The following is an 18,071-nucleotide window of genomic DNA, read 5'->3' on the forward strand; positions in this document are numbered from 1 at the left end:
ATCTCTGTCTCCAAGTCATTGACAATCCCTCTGGAGATTCTACTAGAATCTAGATTCTTTCCTATTCTTTGGCATCAATTTCCACTCTGGAGTATTTATGATGGCTTAGTGGCTTTGTTGGCCTAATGGGGCACTACCTGCATTAGATGGAACCATCCTAAGCATCCCTTGGACATTGCCTGCTACCATATATGATACCAGAAACATACTTGTTAAGCTCCACACTTCTCATGTAAAGCCATTACTTACCTCCCCACTTGCTAAGAAAATGCTCACTTTCTGAATCTTTGAAATTTGATGACTGGTGAATGAAGCCATCTAGGGCCAGTCTGAGAGACAAGGCATCTTTGTAATAGCTCAATGTTTCCTCTGAGACTGACCCTGGGTGACTCCTTTCCCCAGAGAGGTTAGGTGATTGGTTTTGAGACTTTAGTGTCCAAGCTTCTTAAGAGGAGCAGAAGAGGAAAGAGGCCTTATAACATAGACTTAAGAATTAGAAGATGTGGGCTCCATTTTGTTTGTCACTTACTAACTGTGACTTTCGAGTTAATCTCTGGACCTCAATTTCCTTTGTAAAAACAAGAGGTTGGTCTATGTAACCCTGATAGTTTTTTGTAGCTCTAACCTTCTGTGATTCCACTTGATAGTAATAGGTCTGACCTTGAAGAGCAGATAGAAGAGGCAGAAACCTGCTGCTCACTTATTAAGGGTCTATCAGAGATGTGGAAATTGGTATTTGGGCAAGTTCTTAGTAAGAGACATAGACATAGACACAAAGGAAAAGGGAAAAGGACCAGTTGGTTGCATGTGCTAGAAACCAGAGCTTGGTAGGAAGAAAGTACAAGGAAGGAGAATGGACAGAGGCAGGTTGGCCTGGTGCTTTTCTTGCTTGGGGTGCAGGCAGTCCTTGTTCTGGTCTCACCTCTTGCTATTTTGCTGGGGTTCTGGGAACTTCTCATTCTTTTCTTTATCTGTATTTTTTTTCCTCCAGAGAAGAAGGAGTTAATGTGTGGTTATGGTCAATATCTAGTTCATGGAAAAAATAGAATGTCTATAACTACATAACCTTCTGCAAGTCATATCATTTAATTCTAGATCTTAATTTTATCATCGTAAAGCAAGAGAATACTAGCCCCACTGACCTCACATGTGTATTGTGAAGATTTCAGAGAAGACCTCAGAAGTGTTGTCTAACTTCTACGTGAGAGATGAATCTGCTCTACATACCACAGGCAGATGGTCAAGTCTCTGCTTGAATACTCCTAAGGATGGGGAACTGCCTACTTCTAAAATAATCCATTCCATTGTTGGATAGTTCTAATTGTTAGGAAAGTGTTCATTAGGTTAAATCTAAATATGATTCCTGTAGCCTCCACTCATAGTCTTAGGTTTCTCTTTAATGCCAAGTAAACAAGTCTGCTTCCCCTTCCATAGTCCTTTAAATATTTGCAATCTGATGACATTCTTCCTAAGCATTCTTTTTCAGGCTAAAGATCCCCAGCTTCTTCAAATTATTCTTTTATGACAGTTTTGAGTTCTCTTACCATCCTCATTGCCCTCCTCTGGATACATGCCACCTTGTCAAAGACCCTCCTAAAATGAGAAGCCCCAAATTGAACACGATAAATATGTCAGATACAGTTTTACCAGGGCAAAAGAGAGTGGAGCTCTCACCTTCCCACCTTGGAACATTAGATCTTATTTGATGTGGTCCAAGACCAGTTGAGCTTTCTTAGCTATTATGTCACACTGTTGAATCACATTTAACTTTTGGCTAATAAAAATCCCAGGCTTTTCATGTGTGAATTGTGATCTAGTCCTATCTCTCCCATTCTGTGCTTGAATAAGTAGCAGTTTACATTTATGAGATAATGGATATCAAAATTCTTTACCAATGTAAGGGGCTGAATTCAATTAAATTCAACAAACATTTATTGCACACCTACTTTGAGCAATGTTCTGTACTCTGCATTGATAGAAAGGTAGATATAACATCTTTTGTGTAAGGAACTTATAATCTAAACTAAGGAAGGAAATCTAAAGAAGGAAAATCTGAGGAATCTGAGGAAGGAAAAAATATATACAAGTACATATGTGTATATACATACATACTCTATCAATCTATCATCTAATGATCTACATAAAGAACTAGATTTAAGAGAGAATAAGATAAATGCAAGGGAGATGTCAGGCAAAGTGGTATGAGAGTGAGCTGCTGGAAGTGCCAGGATACTAGTTCTGGGAGATTCAAGTTTCAACACCCCATCCAATTCTTTTTCTACTTCACTCATGCTTTCGAGTATACATGGTGCCCCTGGATATTTATTTTTCCTGTTTCCTATCATGGGCACTTCCCCTTCTGCCATCTGAGCCCCAAAATTAGCAAAGGCTATTGAGGAACTACAAACTGGCTGAACATTTTATCCCTTTTAGTGGACTTGAGTCTTGGTTGTGAAAATGGCTAGCTGCTGTCAGGCCCAAGTCTCATCACTGCTCAGACGCTTTGTCTGGCCTGCCTTTCAAAAGCCACATCTTATGGGAGAAGCCAGAGACAAGAGTGAGAACTCCAAGGACACACCAGGTAAAGCTCAGAAGTCTGAGGAGGGTCTTTCCCTTACCAAGTAAGCTATTCCTCTTTCTGTCATCCCTTTCTACCTCCTAAAATTGGACTAAGGTTTATGCTTTGGGGATAGGGGGGTACAGTGTGGAAGGGACCACAGGATCATAGATTCAGAACTCAAAGGAACCTTAGAGGTCATTTAATCCAACTTTATTTTACAAATGAGGAAACCAAGGCCCAGAGAAGTGACATTCAAAGTCATACAGATAGTGAGTGGAAGAGTTAGGATCTGAACTTAGGTCATCTGATTCTAAATTCATGGACTGCCTTTTGCTTTGATATCCCGAGCACATAGTAGGTGCTTAATAAATGTCTGTTGGCTAACTTTCCACTCTACAATGTTGCCATTTTTCCTTATGGGACTCTATACGTGTTTGCTGATTGAATGAACCCATGAATGAATGAATGAAAAATTCTACTTTTCTTAGATTCGACATTTAGGTTGGGGGCAAAGCAAAGGGATGGAATCACCATTTTAAGCCGAGCTCCCAGGTCTGGGGGTGAACACAGGACATCCCACCCTCTCAACTTAGAAATTCAGTCCACACTTCCAGTTTATATAGTTTAATACATGTGAAACAAGATACATTTTTCTTGTTTTGCATAATGAACGCATCAATAACAGACGGTACAAGGTGAATGCATGAATATGAGGCATCTGGGGATTATTGGCAGCTGATGGCTAATTGCAGAGTACCATAATGCCAGGTGTATTATCATTGTGTTTGTCATCATTATGATTAGGTTCTTTTTCTTTTTTTTTTCTTCTTCATAGAACAACAACTTTCTATTGGTGGAACCATTATATGGAGAGGGCTAGAATGGGAAGTAAGAAATTTCTCCAAGTGGTGGAGACACAGCAGGACTAGGGCACATAAGAGCTAATGTCAACTAGAAGCTTTATAGAGGCCCTATGCTACTCACCAATGCACATATGCATACACACCTGTGGTCTTTCTTGGGTATCACCCTCCTCCCCACCCTCCAATACTGAAGAGGGGAAATGAGGTAGGGAGGAGAGACTGTGTTGGGGATGGGGGTGGCGAGAGTAGAGGAGAATCAGCAATAGAATTACCCTTACCCTCCCCTGGTGGTTGAAGAGAACAGTATCAGCTTAAATGCTGACCAAGAATGGGGCCAAGGACAAATGTGTTCAACCTTTCCATCTGGTGCCAATCACTTACTATGACTGCAGCAAACAAAATATATTTCTTCAATAATTTAACATTTATTCATTTGGATTCCTCCTTGCCCTGCCTCCCCCACCCCACACCCACACCCTCCCTTTCTCCCTCCACCTTCTCCAAGGCCTTTGGGCCCAAGAAGCTAAACATTGAGTACATCTTTTCAGATTATTGCGACATTTAACCTGAATTGGTAGGAAGAGAAAATGTCAAATAAAACACCAAAAAGTCACACATACTATGGGAAGATTGCTTGGGAGTGGGGAAGGGACGAGAGGAGTGAAGGATGAAGAAGGGAAAGGATGATGCTATATTATTGCCCTAGTCAGTAGTGGTTTGGCTCTCCCCAGAGGGAGAACATGATGCTTCTTGAAACGAAGAGAGGGAGACACCCAGAAATGTCCCCTGCAAAGTGATGTTGAGAAGATGACAAGAAGGAGATGAGAAGGGGAAAGGAAGGAAGAGAAAATGAAAAAGAAATTCACTCCCACATTAAACACAAGGAAACACCTCTTAGCTGTGGAAGGAGGTTAATGGCCAACATTTTGGATTATTCTCTATAAAAATATGTGCATTATGAAGACAGATTTTTTTTTGTCATTTTCTTTTTTTATCTCACAAATACATTATTTCTATTTATAGAACTGCTGATATACAGACACTGTACAGCTCACGTCGCCCGGGCACTTTCAAGTACTGTGTCATTTCTACACAATAAGGTGCCGTTTAGAGGCGGGGAAAAAAAAAAAGAACCCAAACCTGAATCAATGTGATTGAGGCTTATGGGGGGCAAAAAAGCGACTTCCCTGTACTGTTTCCAAAAGAAAAATATGTTTGCATTGCCCTCCCTGCCCCCTGGCTGGGATCGGCTCCAATGGTAGGCCCCACTGCCTGGCCCTCCTGCAAACCTACGGGGTCACAGCCCCGACCTGGGCCCGGGCCCTGGGCAATCCCAGCTCAGCCCAGCTCTGCCAGAGTGGGGCTGCATTCTTGCCATCCCCTTCTGTCCCCCTCCCCTGCTGGGCATGGACCTAAATCTGAGCATCAAAGCCCTTAGTGACACCCATCCCCAAAGCTATACTGGCTCATCTATTCGATCATCTGTAGTGGGTGTTGTGGGGGCTGGTCCTGACTTCTTCTGGGGGCTTTGGGGAACAGTGAGGAGGAGTTCCTGGCCTTTCTCAGGGGGGTCTCCAGAAGATTTGAAATGCTCTGTTTTTTGGAGTTCCATGGCAGTTGTTGTCCCAATGGGGGAATCTCCCACATCTGGCCGGGAGATGGCAGGCATGGCCTGGCCACTGTCCAAAAAGTGACTACTACTTGGAGAGCCCGTATCTGGTGGCTCAAAGGAGAAGTTGGGAACCATTAGGAGCTCTGCCCGGCACTGGCCCGGGACTCGCCACTCCCCTTTGGGGGGCATATCAGCCCCACTTGCTGCACTCTCTCCCTGCTCCAGGGAGTCCCTATGGGAGGCTATGGGGGTTGGGGTAGCCTCACAAGATGGCGTCCTCCTCCTCAGAGTGGTCGCACTGCTCTCAGACACTGGGGGGCGAGGAGCTGCGGTGCCTTCATCCTCTGTGGGAGGATCGATGGAAATACAAGGGGGACTCATCTTCTTCTTTCTTCGTATCCCTGGGGCAGGCTCAGCCTCAGTTGGGCCAGATGGCCTGGCCTTTTTCTCCCCAGACTCCTCATAGATGCTATCCCCGTCACTGATGGATGAGCAGACCTCTACCGAGTGGCGCCGCTGGTCATCGGCCCAGTTGGGTTTGTCCAAGAAGCCCTGGGCATCAACACTGTAGAACTTCTTCAGGTCTTTGTCCTGCCCACTGCTCCCCACATGGCCCTCACTAGGGGAAGCAGAGGGCTTTCGGGCTGGGGAAGTGAAGGTGGAAGCTGAGTGGCTGCGAGCCTCCGTCTGGGGCCTCCATGCCCGGGCTGAGCTGTTGATGTGACTCACCTCCTCGTCAGCCGGGTCTGAGGTCTCAGGGTCTGTGGTGGGGTCTCCGCTCTGCCCAGTGGGCCTCTTGGGAATACTTCGTTGGCCAAAGGTGTGCTTACGGGTGCGGACGCTGGCAGGGCGGGAGTGTGGGGATGAGGCTGGAGAGCGAGGTGGTGTGCCTGGCAGGGAGAGAGGGCTGAGGCACATCAGGGAGGCACCCAGGCTGCCCGCTGGGCCCCGCTTTGGCTGGCTTTTCTCACTGGGCTCTCCTGTAAGGTTGTCCCTAGAATCTGCAATTTGACCTTCAAGAGAATCAGTCCGCAAGGCTTCCTGTAAGTCAAACACAAGACGATGGGGCAGGTTAGGGGACATCTTCCTGGAGGTATTTGGAGGAATCAAGGGGAACCACACTTACCCAAGCTGCTCCCTTCAGTTGGTCCTGGGAGCAGTTGCTCCATCTCCAGGGTCAACTACCACTGGGGTCTCCCTAGGCTGGGCATATCCTGCTCTGTGGCTAAAGGCTGCCTGCCTCAGCCTCTGACTTAGAATGTGGGATTCAACCTTGTAGGTGCACAGAGCCCCCAAGAGAAAGCTAAAGGTCTGGGCAGATGCAGGAATGAGTAGCATGCTCTGAAGATCATGAACAACATGGTCTAGGGACAGATTCCCTTAAGGTCTGGGAGATTTAGAATCTAGAAAAGCAAATAACTCTGGATTGAGGGGTGAGGCAGGGGAGTATCAGAAAACCTGGGTTCTAGCCCCATCTCTGCCCCTAATTCACTACTGTAGAAGTGTGCAAATCATAAAATCAAAAGACCTTGGAGACAAAAGAGACTTAAACTATTAAACCTCCAGGGGACCAAGTTTCCTCGTCTGTCAAATGGGGATAATTCTTTGTCTACCTCTTTCCTCCTTCCTTCCCTCCCAGACCTATTGTAGAGATCAGGTGAGATACTTTATAGAGTATTGGACCCATAGAAGGAATGTGGATAATTATATATCTTTTTCCTGCAGGAAGAAGGCAAAAATAAAACAAAACAACTCAACAATTCAATAACCTTAGGTCAGGTGGCTGGAAGATGGGGAATCATAGCTATTGGCTTCCTACCTGTCTACAGAGCAGCCTACTCAGGCTTGGTGACCTCGGAGTGCTTTGTGAGGACCTTGGAACCTCAGCACGGGCAGAAAGGGAAGACCCAGATGCGGCTGGGAGTGAGGCATTTTCCACCGGGACTTGCAGGGCTGAACAGGATTCCACAGGTTGGGAGTGAACAGAGGTGACTGAGCCTAGAAATGGAGGAGAAAAAAAACCCCCAAAACAATGCCAAAAGCCACCTTACACACACAGCAGCAAGGAAGGGTCTTGGAGATGAAAAATAGAAGTTAGTATGGATCCAGGGGTAGGGCTGAAACTGGAGCTGGTTAGTGAGTTAGACTGGGGTTGGATTAGGGCTCAGTTTGGAAATAGGATCAGGGTTTGGAGTTAGGGTTCAGCCTGGGGTTGAGGTTAGGTGGGGAATAAGGATGTGGCTGGGTGTCTGAGCCAGGGTTGAGGGGGATCAATTAATCAGAGCCAGAGGGCGATAGCAGTCTGAGCCTCTGAACACGTGCTCAGTGCCCTGGCATTAAGGGACTTGCCATTACCCTTTCCCAGAATGTAATTCAGTCAGCTGAAACTAAGAAAATGTACCTACCATCTCTGCCAGCCTGGACAGATTTCTTTCTCTATTGCACTCATCAGATTTTGCTTACAATCAGAACCACTCTTTGTGACCTCTAAATCATATTTTAAAATCTCACATGTGTATCTTCTTTCCTAGACTACTGTGAGCCCCTCTGGGGGCCCAGATCTCCTTATTTGTCACTTCCTGGCTTGTGAGCTATCCAGGTGCAGGGTCCAGAGCTGCTCTTTTCCTCTTTCCTCAATGGGGAACTCTTCAAATTTAGGGCCCAGATTTGTTCCTTCTGTCTCTCCCTGACCATGAACTTCTCAAGTCTGAGCATTGCGTCTGTTTCTCCTTTTTCTGTTTCTCTCCAATATGAGCTGCCTGAAGGTAGGATCTAGATTTCCTCTCTCTTTGCCTCCCAAAGACAGTAAGCTTTCCATAGCTAGGATTTGGGTCTACATCTTCTCTGTCTTTTCCATTGCATAGCTGAACACAAAGATGGGCACATGGGGATAGGGGTTAAGAAAACACTTTGTGAGAGATTAATAAACTGGGTAGCCACCCAGTTTATGACACAGAAATTTCTTTCTATGCACTTTCAGTTACTTGTATCTTTTTATGTCTCAATTAATATTTTTTCTTTGTGAATAAAGCTAGAATTAGCACACCGATTTGTGTGTGTGTGTGTGTGTGTGTGTGTGTGAGAGAGAGAGAGAGAGAGAGAGAGAGAGAGAGAGAGGGATAGACAGAAAGAGAGAGACAGAGAGACAGAAAGAGACAGAGATACAGAGACAGAGAGACTCACACAAACCCGGAGGAAAGAGAGACAGAGAGATAGAGATAAGGAACAGGTACTGGATTAAAGATTACCTGAGTTACTAGATTAATTGCAATTGGACATGGTGGCAATATGAAGGTAAAATGGTGGCAGGGAATGAGGAATCAGGGTATGATAGATCTTTGAACCCATTGACCCTGGCTAGCTTGGTGAATAGATGACCAGAAGGCTCAGTTGACCTTGAGTCAAGATTTTTTTAGAGATTTTTATTTTTGTCCTAGAAACTCCCTTTACCCATAAAGATCAGCAATCATCAGCAGGAATAGCTTTAGAGAGTTGCCTGAGGGCACTGATGAGTTAAGTGACTTTTTGTAAGTAATTTGACTAGTATGCGTTAGGGGCAGGATTTGAACGCTGGTGCTCCTGACTCCAAGGCTAGCCCTCTAGATTTAAAAATTAGACTACAGAGGAATTTAAAGATCAAAGAACAGGGTTCTCTGAGGACAGTTTCAGGAAAATGTTAATGAAAAATCTGAGGAAAAAGAAATCACTTTCACGTTGAAGAGAAAGGGTATTCAATGAAAACTTCATGGAGGAGATAGCCCATGAGTTGGGCCTTGAAGAAAGACAGTGACTTTAATGGAAGGAGACGGGGGGTGGTGGGGAATGGTGAGGCCAGTCCCAGGCACTGAAGACAGATGAGAGATGAGAAGATTCAGAGATGGGAAAACAAGGAGGAGAACGGGGCCTGTGGTCTTCCAGTTTGGCTAGAACGTAAAGGATGGGATGGGTAGAAGCATGAGCTAAGGTTGGAAAAGTGGGTTATAGACAGGTTACAGAAGGCCTTCAATGCCAGGATCAAGAGTTTATACTTTATTTGGTAGGCAATGAAGATTTCAGAGAAACCAGAAGGTTGCAATAGAAAGATTACTCATATAGAGTTATGGAAGGTAGATTAGACAACGGAAGCAGGAAAAAGCAGTTTTGATGAGAAATGTTGAGGCTGCAATAGAAGTGGAAAGGAGGGATTACATGAAAGATGTTGAGGTGACTGATAAGCTCCCTGTTGGGTCACATTGATTTCTTTGAAGATACCTCTTTTCTTACTCTTTGGGTTCATTTGCAATTACCTGATCAGAATGTCTCTTTTTGAGCATCTCATCTCTCTTGAGTCAGCTTTCCTCTTCATAATTTTAGGATAGGATCCTATCAATCCCTTCTATGAAGTTTTTGAATTCTGTTCTCCTAAAGACTAACGTTCATGTTCAACTATGCCTAGTGTTCTTACTATCAGGAATGACAAGATGTCATGGTCACTGTGTCCCAAGGGTTTTGTTATTTTTACTTCCCCACTTAAGTCCTTCCTTATTGGTCAGAATCAGGTCCAGAATAGCAGTTCCCCTCATCATATCCTCCATCTTCTGGAAGATAAAGGTATCAGCAAGTAAAGTCAAAGATGTCTCAGCTGTTCTGATAGTGGCAAAAAGGGATCTAAAACAGATTTCTCAGACTGTTAAAATTCTTTATCAAAAACTCTATCTTGCCTCTGTTCCAGTTTGTTATCTGCATCAAAAACTCATTATCCATTTCCTCCATCTGGACTGACTGTACATTTCCACTGTCATGGCAAATTCATCTTTCTTCCCCAGAGGCTCTTCAGCATGCACCCCATGAAACTTCAGATTCATGGATTACCATATTGTTATATTGTTTTTCTCCACTAATATCCAACCCATTCCTCTGTAGACTGTGCTTCTGACTCTCCTGGAATATGCTCATACCTGTGAAACATCACTTTGCCATGCCAGACCCTTTCTCCCATTGATGAATCAATCTAGAGGCTTTCATTTTGGGGACCACTCCAGGCCAGCTATGCTTCATTCCCTTCTTGGATATACTTCTGACTCTTCTGGACTTTCCCACCATGCTCCCACAACGGTACATTCCCCCTCTATCCTGTCCCCTGCCTTGTTTCCCCCCACTAGACTGTAAGCTCCTCGAGGGCAGGAACTGTCTTTCTTTTTGCTTGCATTTGTACCATCAGTGTTTGCCACAATGCCTGGCACATAGTAAGTGCTTAATAAATGACTGTTGTCTCACTGCTTTACTGTGTATATGCCTTACTGTGTATTCAGATGCCTTTCCATGTTATGGAAATGGCCTTGGATTCTTGAAGTGTTTGTCAGTGGAATAAAAAAATCTGGCAAGTCTTATGTCAAGCTGAAAATATGGGCCCAGATATGGAGAGTATGCCTGTTTCCTGAGGAGCAGCCTAGCTAAATTCAGAGAGGTTCATCACCAGATGGATGACTTCCAGGTGATGGAGTTTTCTGGCCACAGCAACGCATGAAAGGCAAAGGGGTAGATACGTGGATGAATCCCAGATCCTTGCTTAAAGGACCAAAACTGGAAGGGACCTTAGAAATCAAGTACAACCCCTTAATTTTTACAGATGAGGAAACTGAGGCCCAGAAATATAGTGACTTGCCCAAGGTACAGAATACTAGTCTGCTGCCCTTATTGCCTAATCCGCTTCTTTTGCACAAGGCATACCAGTATATTACCCTATTATTTCACAAGTCCCATATCAAATGTCTGTGATACCTATGAGTTAATTTTTATTTCAGATCTTTAGTTTACTTTTTTTCCCTAACTCACATTGGATAGTATTGTATAAGCATTTGAACCTCTGGGAATCGTTTCTGTCTTTGTTCCTTAATACTGTTTCCTATGCAGCTGTGGTTGTTGAGTTGTTTCGGTCATGTCTGACTCTGTGACCCCATTTGGGGTTTTCTTGGTTAAGACAGTAGAGTGGTTTGCCATCTCCTTCTCCAGCTCATTTTATAGATGAGAAACTGAGGCAAACAGGGTTAGGTGACTTGCCTATAGTAATACAGCTGGTATGTATCTGAGGCTGAATTTGAACTCAGGTCCTCCTAACTCTAGCCCTGGCACTCTATCCACTGTGCCACCTACCTGCCCTCATTCCTGGGCAGCTACATTGCTATTTTCCTTCTTATGAGAACAAGTGTGGTAAGGTGGAATAATAATAATAATAGCTAGCATTTATATAGTGCTTTACAAATATTATCTCATTTTATCCTCACAACAACCCTGAGAGGTAGGTGCTATATATTATCTGTATAATTATATTATTAGTATACAGATAAGGAAACTGAGGCAGGCAGCAGTTGAGTGACTTGCCCAGGGTCACAGCTAGTAAGTACCTGAAGCTGGATTTCAACTCAGTTATTCCTGACTATAGGTCCAGAGCCCTAATCATTATGCTACCTAGTTGCTGCAAGCACTGGACCTAGAGCAGGAGACCTTGGTTCAAGTTCCTGCTCTAACATTTACTAACTGTGTAATCATGAGTGGACTATCTTCTCTGAGCTTTGGTTTCCTCACCTGGAGGATGGACCTCATAACCCTAACATATGATCTACTACAAGTAAGTATTTTGCAGCCTTTACAAGGTTATAGAAATGTGAGTTGGACTTACTATCTACCTCACAATGCTGTGAGCTTACAAAATGCTCTGCAAACCTACACGTCCTTTGAAGTTGACCATTTGAGTTAGAATTAAAATCGGCTTCAGAGGGCTGCTCTAAAGAGATGATATGGGTAAAACACTTTGTAAACCTTTTTTTAACATCAGATTTAAACATCAAATAGTAGGACTTCAAAGGCCATCTTATCTAACCCTGAAATGAACCAGAAATTCTCCCCCAACGTCCTCAACAACTGTTCAGCTTGTTTTTGCTAGGAAGTCTCCCAGTAGAGTAGGAATCTCATTACCTCACAGCCTTGTCCTACCAGACCCCAGTCTTTGACTACTCCCACTACTGGCTGCTTTCTCTCCTGTTCATGTGGTACTGACTGAGGCTGGGAAACACCACAAAACCATGCTGATTGGGTCCACTACAAATGGATGTTATGTAATCTCACGTGGACCCTTGCTGCAGCAATGCAAGCCTTTAATGCAAGCCTTTAACACCTCCCTGACTCACTAGCCCACTTCACCACAGACGGTTTTTTCCAAACCCAATCTTCCTTCCTCAATCTCCTATGGTCCCCCCCTCACATCACATTCTCAGCTCAGAACCTTGCCTCATATTTCACTGGAAAAATTGTGACCATTTGTGGATAGCTTCTGCTTCTCCTTTCATCCTCACTTCACCTCATTCAGATGCCACTACCATCTGCTACTATCTCCTTCTTCACCCTGTCTCACATGAAGAGCGGCCCTTCTTGTCATGGCAAACTCCACTACATGAACAAGAGATTTAGTTCTATCTTGTATTTCCCAGCAGACTGCTCCTTTGATTATTCCCCCCCCCACTTATCTTCAATTCTCCCTGTCTATTGGCTTCTTCCCTACTGCTTACAAACATGCCCATATCTTCCCCATCCTCAAAGGTCTCGTCGGATCCATCGCTGCTAAATCAGCGTGAGAGCAGCATGAGAGGTTCTGCCAAATGCTTTATGGAAAGCGAGCTAAACTCTGTTTATGGCCCTACCCTGATCTGCCAATCAAGTAACCCTGACTCCCAATACATCCCTCCCTACAAAACAAAACAAACCAAACCAAACCTCCAGAAATCATGTGATTCTATTGTGACCTAGTCTTGCCGTGATAGCTTTTGTGATCATCCTTCCTTTTTTTTTTCTTTTAAGGTAGTTAGAAGCCATCACTTTATTAATGTGTTCTGGAATCTGGCCAGGAATTGAAGTCAAACTCAGTGATCTAGAGATGGTAGACTTGATTGTCCTTCCTTTGAAAATCAGGACATTTGTTCTTCTCCAGTCTTGTGGCATCTCTTCTACTCTTGTGATCTTTCAAACATCAGACAGGGGCTTGTTAAAGCATAGCCACCAGTACTTTTAATATCCTGGGATGGAGTTCAACTGGACTCAGTGACTTGGTCAATGGCAGTTCAGCTCTCTTACTATCTCTCTAATTACCTGTGCTTTCCAGTTTCCTTGGCAAATTAAAGAGAAGCAACAGAGCAGTTCTGCTTTCTTTCAAGTCTTTCATCATACCAGCAACCTCGATCAGCACTATTGTCTCTGTTTTAACCTTCTTTTCTGTGTGATAACTAAAGAAACAAACTGATCTTTCCCCAACCTTTTTGGCTTTGGGGGACAGATTTTTTTTTATAACTATATGAGTTCAAATTTGCTTTCTTGCATTAGGATTTCTACTTTACCCAATCTGTTACTTATATTTTGTGCATTTGGATATGGACATCTAAGGCCATAGATTTTAGCACTGGTTTCTTTTTTGGATTGTGTGTTGGTTATGAACTTCTGGGGTTTTCTTACTGTTCACTTCCTTTCCTTATAGCAAAACTCTATGATATGTAGCTTGACAGATCTTCATATATGTCTATGTGTCTTTATATATAGATAACTTAAATATGTCTATATAAATATACATGTTTGCGTAGACAGCTTAAATATGGATACACATACACACATTCTCATTCTTATGTGTGTGTGTGTGTGTGTGTGTGTGTGTGTGTGTGTATATGAGATAGAGAGAGAGAGAGAAGGAGAATTTTCTCTTTTAATCTTTCCTTTTCATTTTAAAGCCCTTTTGATTAGATTTATAGAACTTAGGGTGAATACTTCTTTTAAACCAACTCTTATTATGTGTACTCCATTCTTGGTCAAAAGCCTCTCATGTCTGTATTTTAATCCACAGTTCAGAGAATGAAATCCCATTCTCGGGTATCATCTTCTTAACCAATTCTTCACCTTCTCTTTTGAAGCTCTTGTTTTCAATTAGCAACAGTGATGAACATAGCACCTGTGCCCCGAAGGTCTTCAGTTTCTTACATAAGACTTCATAACCAGCAGCAATGCTTCTTTGATTGCCTCTATGTCTAAGTGGATAACAATCACCCGAAGTGGGTAGCAGTCATTAGATCTAAAAGTCAGAGGTGAGGGGGGTGTCTTTCTCTGTTGTGTCTTAAATATCTACTCCAGGAGACAGCAGACTTCTCTGTTGCTACCGTTAGGTGGACAAATAGCTGCCTTGCTGCTGCTCATCCGGAAGTCTACAACCAATCCATCACTTCTCTCTTCTTCTTCTGACCTTCACTGATGTTTTCCTACTTGATCATCAGCACTCAGGGAGCCATATGGTCATCCCTTGGAGGAAAAGCATCTGCTTCCTCCTCAGAGGGTTCAGTTTCCTGCAGTTTGTATCATACCCTTTATTTTTATTGTTGCTGTTCGGTTGTTTCAGTCACGTCTGACTCTTTGTCACCCCATTTGGGTTTTTCTGGCAAAGATACTGGAATGGTTTGCCATTTCCTTTTCCAGCTCATTTTACAGATAAGGAAACTGAGACAAACAGAGTTAAGTGACTTGCACAGGGTCACACGGTTACTTAAGTGTCTGAAGCAAGATTTGAACTCAGGAAGATGAGTTTTCCTGACTCCAGGGTCATCATGCAATCCACTGCATTACCTAGCTACCCAAAATAAAAAGAATAATTACCATTGCTGAATTTGTGATGAGGTTTGAGATTTGCAGAGCATCTTCCTTATAGTATGCCTGTGAAGTAAGTGTGTGTGTGTGTGTGTGTGTTTAAGTTGTGTCCAACTCTCTGTCACCCCATTTGGGGTTTTCTTGGCAAAGATACTGGAGTGATTGCCATTTCCTTCTCCATTTCATTTTATAAATGAGGAAACTGATGCAAACAGGGCTAAGTGAATTGCTTGGGGTCACATAGCTGGTAAGTGACTGAGGCTGGATTTGAACTCATGAAGATGAGGCACTCTTCACAGCTGTCAAGTTAGGTCAGCACCATCCCTGCAACTTATAGTTTTAGAGAATTGCCTAGAGCACTTAGAGGTTAAGTGATCTGCACAGGATCACACAGCCTGTATTTATGAGAGGCAGGACTTGAACCCATGTCTTCCTGTTCTTTTGTTTTTTAAATAAAAAGATGAAATTTAATAGGAATAAATATAATGCCATGCATGTGAAATTAAAAAAAAATCCCAGTTTCCCAAGTATAAGAAGGAGGAGGCATGGCTGCATAGCAGTTAATTCTCCTTGGCAAATTGAAGTGGAGCAATAAAGCAGTTCTGCTTTCTTTTTTTTTTTAATTTTTAATTTTTTGGCAATTAGGGTCAAGTGACTTGCCCAGGATCACACAGCTAGTAAGTGCCAAGTGTTTGGTCTGAGGTCAGATTTGAACTCAGGTCCTCCTGATTTCAGGGCCAGTGCTCTATCCACTGCACCACCTAGCTGCCCCAGATTTGCTATCTTTTGAGTCTATCACCACACCATCGATCCTGATCAGCACTACTATTTCTTGACCCTCTTTTCCCCGTTATAACCAAAGAAGTAAACTCCCCTTTCTAGCTGAAGGTCTAGCTCAGTTCCCATGTTCTTTTCTTCAGCTGTCTGCAGTGATGAAAATACCACTTTTGCTTCTGCCCAGGACACCATAAACCCAGAGGTGCTTTCACGCCTCGACCTGGAAGCATTTGTCATTCCCACATGAAGCACCCTAACTGGATAGTGGCCTTTAGGGTTGTAAGTCATGCCCTGGAATCATGCTTTGAGAAGGACATTGAACTTCTGCATTGGTCTTTTGCAAGTCAACATTTGGTTCCCCTCCCAGCAGCAAATCATCTCTGCTTCCTGGGGCCAGGCCTGCATGTTCCTGGTATTAGGGGTACCTCCTAAAAATTCTGTGGGACCTCAGAAGAAGCTTTCTCCTTGGAGGGTCCAGAACCACTTAATGAGGAAAGCCTCAAACCTGCTACGTTGCTCCAGCTCTTCAGAGGTGCTTTTGTCCTCCCTACTTCAAAGCACCTTCTACTCACCAGTCTCTTGACACTACAAAACATAACTGCATGACTGGGAGGAAACAAAAGGGAACACTGGAGGAATGTGACTCTTTTGGGTGACTAGGGAATTAACTGTCTTTGTTAAGGGGCTTCTTCCCAGTGGGACTGCCAGGTGCCCAAAATGCTTTGAAAGCAAGGAGATTTTCTTATTGGAGGAAGTATACTGAATGGCCTGTTCCAAGAGGCTGTGCATGGGTGGGCACTCTGAGACAAGAGGTTAAAAAGAAATGCTAGGAAAGTAAGAAGGGAGGGAGGGTGAAAGATAGACACAGAGAAGAGAGAAGAGGGAGAGAGAGGGGAGTAAGGGAGGGGAAGGGAGGAAAGGAGAGAAGAAAGAGAGAGACACACACACAAAATGAGAGACAGAGACAGAAGGACAGAGACAGAGAGACAGAGACACACACACACAAAATAAGAGAGAGAGACAGAGAGAGACAGAGCACAGCAGTATTTCAATAAGGATGAAGGCACAATTGCACCAGAGAGAACATAAGGCATAATGGAGGAAAGGCTGGTGAGTGCCTTGTGAGCCAGAGGTATCAAACACATAGCTCATGAGCCAGATTAAAATATAATTGGGAAATATATAACAAAATAATAAAAAATACAATAGAACATACATAATATTATTGTGTGGTTTTCTAAGTCGATGTGCAGCAGCAGGTCCTTATGTCCCCTTGAGAGGCCCTGTTTCTACTGGAGTTCAACACCCCTTTTTGTAGGGTCCGTACCTCAAACAGCCTCACGGAGAGCTTCCATCAGCAGTCAGTCAGACAGAGCGCTGCCAGCAACTGCATGGGCTGGACTGAGCGGTGTCTCTCTCTTGGTGAGACATACAGCCAAAAGCCCTGCCAACCCCTCAGCCAATCAGGAATGGCCATGAGTCCAGGTGTTCTCACACACTCGCACAACTGTACAGTCATTCAGTGATGAAGTCACGACTGCCCCTCTCATTTAGGGGGCTATCGAATGACAGAGCACAACTTATTCACATACAGCTGTCAGGAGGCTTTTCCAGGAGAACAGCCAGATTCTCATGGTGCTTTGGAACCAGAGAGAGAGAGAGAGAGTTCGGGGGTAAGCATCTCTGAAGGGTATGTACCTGTGTCCTCTGCCTGCTAGGCTGAGGATGTAAGCTAGGGCTTGTGTGTTTGACTTTGTAACTGAATGACTGTGCCATTGGGGGAGTGTGTGAGCAGAACACCTGGCCTCATGGCCATTCCTGATTGGCCGAGGGCATGGCAGAACTTTTTCAATAGAACAGTGGGCTCAGCCCCAGAGCACAGGACCCTGGCCTCCCTGATCTCTCCTGCTCTGCCCTGGCCTTTCTGGTCTTGTGGATGCCAAGCACAGATAGCCTGGGTATCTAGTTGAGGTTTAGCTGGAGTCTGGAAGTGGCCCTGTATGATGCAGGAAGCTGTTGGAGAAAGCACCTGAATACCTTGGCCTGGACATTGGCCTTCCCTTTAGCATCGCCTTCTCTTCATTCCCATCCTTCTCCCAACTCTTGACAGGGGACAATGTGGGATTATGTTTTGGGAATCAGCAAACACCCATATTTCAATGCCAAGGTATAGGATTCTGAGCTTGGGACCCTTCACATGTGCCCTCCAGAGTGTTATATCCTCCTGGTGACAGCAGGTCCGTCTCAGCATTGGCACAGCAGGGAAATGGTGTCCCATGTTCCTCATCACTTGGGGGCGTGCCATTCCCCCATGTGATAACCTTTACGGGCATGGTAGAAAGGGCCCTGGGCCCCTGAGAGTTAAGAGAGCTGGGATTCAGCTCTGCCACCAATTCCTTGTGTGACTTGGGTAGGCAACTTTCAATAGGCCTCAGTTTCTCCTATAAAATGAGGACAATAACCCCTACCTTGTTTGTCTCCTTTCCAAGACTATTAAGAAAAGATATGAAGATGCTTTATAAACTGGAAAGCCTTGTGACTGGAGAATAAACTTGTGCCTATAATTTAGAGTAGGAGGAACCTTAAAGATGATCTAATCCCCTTT

The 18,071-nt window shown here is 44.1% G+C and overlaps 1 protein-coding gene across 2 annotated transcripts in view; it reads right to left on the reverse strand.

The window, feature by feature from the left end:
- Window positions 1-3,168: 3,168 nt before the first annotated feature.
- CACNA1H (calcium voltage-gated channel subunit alpha1 H) overlaps window positions 3,169-18,071 on the reverse strand; it is a 157,637-nt gene continuing 142,734 nt past the window's right edge. For both annotated transcript variants that reach the window (XM_078152594.1, XM_078152593.1), the window contains exons 32-33: window positions 6,855-7,033; window positions 3,169-6,076 (exon numbers count right to left, since the gene is read on the reverse strand). In XM_078152594.1, the coding sequence (XP_078008720.1) occupies window positions 4,880-6,076; window positions 6,855-7,033 (1,376 nt within the window). In that variant the 3' untranslated portion in view covers window positions 3,169-4,879. The remainder of the gene's footprint in view (window positions 6,077-6,854; window positions 7,034-18,071) is intronic.

This window comes from Phascolarctos cinereus, unplaced genomic scaffold (assembly GCF_003287225.1).
Source record: "Phascolarctos cinereus isolate Bilbo 61053 unplaced genomic scaffold, phaCin_HiC Scaffold_4;HRSCAF=312, whole genome shotgun sequence".
In the NCBI taxonomy this organism is placed as follows: domain Eukaryota; kingdom Metazoa; phylum Chordata; class Mammalia; order Diprotodontia; family Phascolarctidae; genus Phascolarctos; species Phascolarctos cinereus.